Source organism: Jaculus jaculus, chromosome 6, assembly GCF_020740685.1.
Source record: "Jaculus jaculus isolate mJacJac1 chromosome 6, mJacJac1.mat.Y.cur, whole genome shotgun sequence".
Taxonomy (NCBI): domain Eukaryota; kingdom Metazoa; phylum Chordata; class Mammalia; order Rodentia; family Dipodidae; genus Jaculus; species Jaculus jaculus.
In genome coordinates this window covers 42,288,405-42,296,061 of record NC_059107.1, presented here as the reverse complement: position 1 = coordinate 42,296,061, position 7,657 = coordinate 42,288,405, and the positions used below count along the sequence as shown (strand labels likewise).

The window sequence follows — 7,657 nt, the reverse complement described above, 5'->3', positions numbered from 1 at the left end:
CTATACTGCTCACACTGGAGAAATGTCATCCTTTAGTTTCCAAGACAAGGACTTTCTCTGCAGGCACATCTGTGCTGTTCCTTAAGGCAGGGAACACTTGGAGACACTGGGCCTTTACTGAGTAATTAAGTAGATTCAGCTCAGCAGCTGTGCCTAGCCCTGCCCAACTCTGCTGATTTGCATGTGCACAGAGCACAGCTCACTGCTCTGAGAACTTCTTAATAGGCTGCTCACACCCTGTGCAGGAGTCAGTTCCCATCAGTTCACAGCATGGGCCTGCGGACTCCTGCTCACTTCCTGGGGCACCTGCTGCTCTGGCTACCAGGTAAGGAAAGCTAAGCCATGGAATTTTCCCAAACACTAAGGTCAGTGCTGCTTTGTCTTTGAGGGAAATCCTGTCATCATAGTATTAACTGTGTGAATATTTTTTTTTAATTTGCTATCTCAGGGGTGAGATGTGACATCCAGATGATCCAGACACCATCCTCCCTGTCTGCATCTCTGGGAGACAGGGTCACCGTCAATTGTCGGGCGAGTGAAAACATTTATAATGCTTTATCCTGGTACCAGCAAAAACCAGGGGCTGCTCCTAAGCTCCTCATCTACAGTACATCCAGCTTGGCAGGTGGGGTTCCATCGAGGTTCAGTGGCAGTGGATCTGGGACACAGTATTCTCTTACCATCAGCAGCCTGAAGTCTGAGGATGCTGCAATTTATTACTGTCAGCAGAGGAAAAAGTTCCCTCTCACAGTGACACAAGTCATGACATAAACCTCCCAGGGTAGCAGAAGTGGAAGGCCGGGCTGCCCCAGCTGCTGTTTTGTGTCTTCACTTGCTTGCAGCATTCTGACTAGCAGCCAAATGCTGTTTGTCATTGGAAGTTTTTAGTAAAATGGCCTAGTGGGACATCTATGCAACTATACCTGTCCTCATTCCTGTGAGAAAGAGATTTATACTCCAGGAATCTGAATTTCACTAGCGTTTTTGATCCAGGACAACAGAAGTCACTACAGATACTCCAACTAGAGATGTTCTAATACAGGAAATTAGAGTATGGATAATAGCTCTAAACTTCCTTGTATGCTCTTGTAGTCATGAAAGTTAATACTTGAGACATGATCTCTGGTTCTCCTCAAGAGAGCTAAGTTCTCTGTGCCTGAAGGTGCAGGCTGTCTACTCATGCTGTCCTCAGACCTGATGAGGCAGCTGACAGTGTACTAGATGTTGGCAGTAAAAATACAGTATGCTCTCTAACCCTGAATTTTAATATGGGATAGATTTTATATATACATACATACATATATATATATATATATATATGTGTGTATGTGTGTGTGTGTGTGTGTATGTATATCTTTGTAGTATTTTCAACAAATCTGTTCATAAAAACCCTCAGTATTTATCCTAATATATAGAACAGAAAATTAAGCACTTCCTTAATCATGTAGCTGACTTTTGACACACATATGAATGAATTGACTAACGATAACCTTAGCTAGGAATATGGCTCAGATATTAAAGGGACTGACTTGGAAAGCCATTTGATCTTGGTTCAATTCTCTAGTAGCCTCATAAAGCCAGATGTATAAATTGGCCCATGTGCCTATAGCTCATTTCCATGAAAAAGAAGCTCTGGTAAGGTCCAAAACGTTTTTCTCTTTCTCACTCTTTCTCTTCCCTCTCATCTCCTCTTTCTTTTCTCAGACAATTAAGCATATTTTGAAAAAATAACAACTAAAGATAACAGGTATATTTTTTCTTTTTCCTTGATAGGTAAATATATTGCTACTCTGTTATTTTAATGTTTTTTTTTGTAATTAATATAGGTTATCATAACATCCCCTGGGTCAATACTCCTCACCTGTGATCAACAGAAGCCGGAGCTCCACCAAGTGATAAATATAAATTTATCTAGAGGCCAGTCCATCATGTGCATGCCACTTTAGAAGTTGTACATTGGGGTTGGTTACATATGTCAGTCGCAGTATATTCTCAACACCCCACTTGATACTGTAGCCTAAATTTTAACAAGAACCTGAAGTTTTATACAGCATTAGGACACTCTCTTTAAGGTTGTATGTATTTAGACAAAATCAGCATCATTTCCATGATTTAGAAATCTCTTCCACTTTGAACTAAGGTTGGTCTACAATAGAAAAGTAATTCCCATGCAAATTTTTCCTTTTTTAAAAAAAAGTTTTTCAAGGTAGTGTCTCTCTCTAGCCCAGGCTGACCTTGAATTCACTATGGAGTCTCAGGGTGGCCTCAAACTCATGGCGATCCTCCTACCTCTGCCTCCCGAATGTTGGGATTAAAGGCATGCACCACCACACCTGGATCTCCATGCAAACATTTCTAAAACATGAAGTTTAGAGCATTTAGTACCCACAAACATCCCTGTTCTGTAACACTCTGCTCATTGCATGGAAAGGCTTGAGGGAACTGAAAAGCTCCAAAGAGGAGTGGACATAGCTATTATCTATGGGCACAGCTTCCCTTCAGGTGTCAAGGGCCAACTTTGGCTTTGGCTTTCCTTCTGCATGGCAAGAGTGACATATATATATATATATATATATATATATATATATATATATATATGTATATATATAATTTTTTTTTTTTTTTTGAGGAAAGGTCTCACTCTAGCCCAAGTTGACCTGGAATTCATTTTGTAGTCTCAGGTTGGTCTTGAACTCACAGTGATCCTTCTACCTCAGCCTCCCAAGTACTGTGGTTAAAGGTGTGTACCACCATGTTAACCCCTAACAAGCTCTCCTACATGGGACCGCTCAGTCTGACACAGTTGGAAGTGCATTTTCTGAGGAAGCAAAAAAAACTTTTAATAGTGGGGGAAAATGGACATAAAAGAGAGGGAAAGAGATAGAAATAGAATTATTCCTGTCTACATATACTATTTACAAAGGAAAAGTTTGACATTAATCGTTTATTAAACTGATCATGATACCATTGTTTCTGTTCTTATTTGATGGAAGCTAGATTATCCTGATGAGCTATTACATAATCACAAAAATTCTCATTAAGATATTTTAAGACAGACTCCATAGAGAAAAATCCATGTGAATACTGCACTGTAGTGGTATGCCATTAGACAAACATTGATATGGCCAGTAAATCAATTTTCATACAAATAATTTCCAAATAATTGAAATTACCTCATAAACTCAATTAAGACAGAGATAGCCAAAATTTTGCTGGTCTTATTACTTTGGACTATTTACTGCCTCATTCAGCCCTTGTCTTGTGATCCTATTATTTTTTATTTAATTTTTATTAACATTCTCCATGATTATAAAATATATCCCATGGTAATTCCCTCCCTCCCCACCCCCACACTTTCCCATTTGAAATTCCATTCTCCATCATATTACCTCCCCATTACAATCATTGTAATTACATATATACAATATCAACCTATTAAGTATCCTCCTCCCTTCCTTTCTCTACCCTTTCTGTCTCCTTTTTGACTTACTGGCCTCTGCTACTAAGTATTTTCATTCTCACGCAGAAGCCCAGTCATCTGTAGCTAGGATCCACATATAAGAGAGAACATGTGGTGCTTGCTTTCTGGGTCTGGGTTACCTCACTTAGTATAATACTTTCCAGGTCCATCCATTTTTCTGCAAATTTCATAACTTCATTTTTCTTTACCACTGAGTAGAACTCCATTGTATAAATGTGCCACATCTTCATTATCCACTCATCAGTTGAGGGACATCTAGGCTGGTTCCATTTCCCAGCTATTATAAATTGAGCAGCAATAAGCATGGTTGAGCACGTACTTCTAAGGAAATGAGATGAGTCCTTTGGATATATGCCTAGGAGTGCTATAGCTGGGTCATATGGTAGATCAATCTCTAGCTGTTTTAGGAACCTCCACACTGTTTTCCACAATGGCTGGACCAGATTGCATTCCCACCAGCAGTGCAGAAGGGTTCCTTTATTTCCACATCCCCGCCAACATTTATGATCATTTGTTTTCATGATCGTGGCCAACCTGACAGGAGTGAGATGGAATCTCAATGTAGTTTTAATCTGCATTTCCCTGATGACTAGTGACGTAGAACATTTTTAAAGATGCTTATATGCCATTGGTATTTCTTCCTTTGAGAACTCTCTATTTAGCTCCATAGCCCATTTATTGATTGGCTTGTTTGATTCCTTATTATTTAACTTTTTGAGTTCTTTGTATATCCTAGATATTAATCCTTTATCAGATATATAGCTGGTGAAGATTTTTTCCCATTCTGTAGGTTGCCTCTTTGCTTTTTTCACTGTGTCCTTTGTGGCGCAAAATCTTTGTAATTTCATGAGGTCCCAGTGGTTAATCTGTGGTTTTATTGCCTGAGCAATTGGGGTTGTATTCAGAAAGTCTTTGCCAAGACCAATATGTTGAAGGGTTTCCCTTACTTTTTCCTCTAGCAGTTTCAGAGTTTCTGGTCTAATGTTAAGGTCTTTAGTCCATTTGGACATAATTCTTGTGCATGGCGAGAGAGAAGAATCTATTTTCATCCTTCTGCAGATATATATCCACTTTTCAAAACACCATTTGCTGAAGAGGCTGTCTCTTCTCCAATGAGTATTTTTGGCATTTTTATTGAATATCAGGTGGCTATAGCTACTTGGGCTTACATCTGGCTCCTCTATTCTGTTCCACTGATCTACATGTCTGTTTTTGTGCCAGTACCATGTTGTTTTTGTTACTATGGCTCTGTAGTATAGGTTAAAATCAGGTATGGTGATACCACCAGCCTCTTTTTAGTTGCTCAGTATTATTTTAGATATTCGAGGTTTTTTGTGATTCCAAATGAATTTTTGGATTGTTTTTTCTATTTCCATGAAGAAAACCTTTGGTATTTTGATAGGGATTGCATTAAATATGTAGATTGCTTTTGGTAAGATTGCCATTTTCACAATATTGCTTCTTCCAATCCAGAACAAGGGATGTTTCTCCACTTTCTAGTGTCTTCTGCAATTACTCGCTTGAGTGTTTTAAAGTTCTCATTGTATAGATTCTTTACTTCCTTGGTTAGGTTTATTCCAAAGTACTTTAATTTTTTTGATGCAATTGTGAATGGGAGTGATTCTCTGATTTCATCCTCTGTGTGTTTGCTGTTAGCATATATGAAGGCTACTGATTTCTGTGTACTTATTTTGTATCCTGCTACATGGCTGTAGGTTTTGATCACCTCTAACAGTTTGCTAGTAGAGTCTTTAGGTTCCTTTATGTATAGAATCATGTCATCTGCAAATAATGATAACTTGATTTATTCCTTTCCAATTTGTATCCCTTTTATGTGTGTCTCTTGCCTTATTGCTATGGCTAAGACTTCCAAAATTATAATAAATAAAAGTAGGGACAGTGGACACCCTTGTCTTGTTCCTGATTTTAGTGGAAAAGCTTCCAGTTTTTCCCCATTTAGTAATATGTTGGCTGTAGGCTTGTCATAAATAGCCTTTAATATATTGAGATACGTTCCTTCTATTCCCAGTCTCTGTAGGACTTTTATCATGAAGGGATGTTGGATTTTGTCAAATGCTTTCCCTGCGTCTAATGAGATGATCATGTGACTTTTGTCCTTCAACCCATTTATGTAATGTATTACATTTATAGATTTGCGTATGTTGAACCATCCCTGCATCTCTGGGATAAAGCCTACTTGGTCAGGGTGAATGATCTTTTTGATATACTCTTGTATTCTGTTTGCCAATATTTTGTTGAGAATTTTTGCATATATGTTCATGAGGGAGATTGGTCTGTAATTTTCTTTTTTTGTTCTATCTTTGCCTGGTTTTGGTATCAGGGTGATGCTGGCCTCATAGAAGGAGTTTGGTAGAATTCCTTCTTTTTCTATTTCCTGGAAAAGCTTAAGAAGCAATGGTGTTAGCTCTTCCTTAAAAGTCTGGTAAAATTCAGCAGTGAATCCGTCCGGGCCTTGGCTTTTTTTAGTTGGGAGATTATTGATAACTTTTTGGATCTCCATGTTTGTTATAGGTCTATTTAAGTGATTAATCTCATTTTGATTTAATTTAGGTAGGTCATATAGATCAAGGAAATCATCCATTTCCTTCAGATTTTCATACTTTGTGGAGTATATGCTTTTATAGTATGTCCCTATGATTTTTTGAATTTCTCTGGAATCTGTTGTGATGTTACCTTGTTCATCTCTGATTTTATTAATTTGTGTCTCTTCTCTCTTTCTTTTGGTCAGATTTGCTAAGGGTTTATCAATCTAGTTTATCCTTTCAAAGAACCAACTCTTTGCCTCATTGATTCTTTGGATTGTTCTTTTTGTTTCTATTTCATTAATTTCTGCCCTAATCTTTATTATTTCTTCCTGTCTACTTCTTTTTGGTTTACCTTGTTCTTCTTTTTCCAAGGCTTTAAGGCAAAGCATTAGGTCGTTTACTTGTGACCTTTCTAATTTCTTAATATAGGCACTCAAGGCTATAAATTTACCTCTTAGAACTGCCTTCATTGTGTCCCAGAGATTTTGGTATGTTGTGTTCTCATTATCATTTGACTCTATAAATTTTTTGATTTCCTTTTTGATTTCTTCATTGACCCATTCATCATTTAGTAGTGTATTGTTTAGTTTCCATGATTTTGTGTATGCTCTATAGCCTTTCTTGCTACTGATTTGTAGTTTAATTCCATTGTGGTCAGATAGAATGCAAGGAATTATTTCAATTTTCCTGAATTTGTTAAGATTTGCTTTGTGTCCTAATATATGGTCTATTTTAGAGAATGTTCCATGTGCTGCTGAAAAGAAGGTATATTCTGCAGCCTTTGGATGAAATGTCCTGTATATATCTGTTAGGTCCATTCCTTCTATGACCTCATCTAGTCCAGATGACTCTCTGTTTATTTTTTCCCAGGATGACTTGTCAATTGATGAGAGTGGGGTGTTAAAGTCACCCACCACCACTGTGTTTGGTGTTATCTGTGACCTTAATTCTAATAGTGTTTGTTTGACGAATTTGGGAGCCCCCATGTTAGGTGCATATATGTTTAGGATTGTAATGTCCTCCTGTTGGAGTGTGCCCTTAATCAATATAAAGTGACCTTCCTTATCTTTCTTGACTAACGTTGGACTAAAGTCTACCTTGTCTGATATTACGATAGCAACCCCTGTTTGTTTTCTAGGCCCATTTGCTTGAAACACAGTCTTCCAACCTTTCACCCTAAGATAATGTCTATCCTTTGTAGAAAGGTGAGTTTCTTGGAGACAACAAATTGTAGGATCCTGCTTTTTAACCCAGTCTGCAAATCTATGTCTTTTCGTTGGGGCATTGAGGGCATTGATATTAAGAGATATTATTGAAAGGTGTGTATTTATGTTTGCCTTTTTTGTGTGTGTGTCTGTGTTTCTGGTTCTACCTGCGCTCTCTTCTGTTAACTAGTATTTGAGTATTGCTTGTTTTTTCTAGGTTCCTTATATGTGTGCTTTTCCTTTTGTTCAGCATGGAGGATTCTATCAAGTATTTTCTGTAGAGCTGGTTTTGTCTTCAAATACTCCTTTAACCTGCTTTTGTCATGGAATGTCTTTATTTCTCCATCTATTTGAATGGATAACTTTGCAGGATAAAGTAACCTTGGTTGACATTTGTTATCTTTTAGAACTTGGAATATATCACT

The 7,657-nt window shown here is 37.7% G+C and overlaps 1 gene segment (V, D, J or C); it reads left to right on the top strand.

The window, feature by feature from the left end:
• The first annotated feature begins 270 nt into the window (after positions 1-270).
• On the top strand, positions 271-771 carry LOC101607419. The segment is given in 2 exon segments: positions 271-325; positions 449-771. Coding segments are annotated over 2 exon segments (378 nt in total).
• Positions 772-7,657: the final 6,886 nt, after the last annotated feature.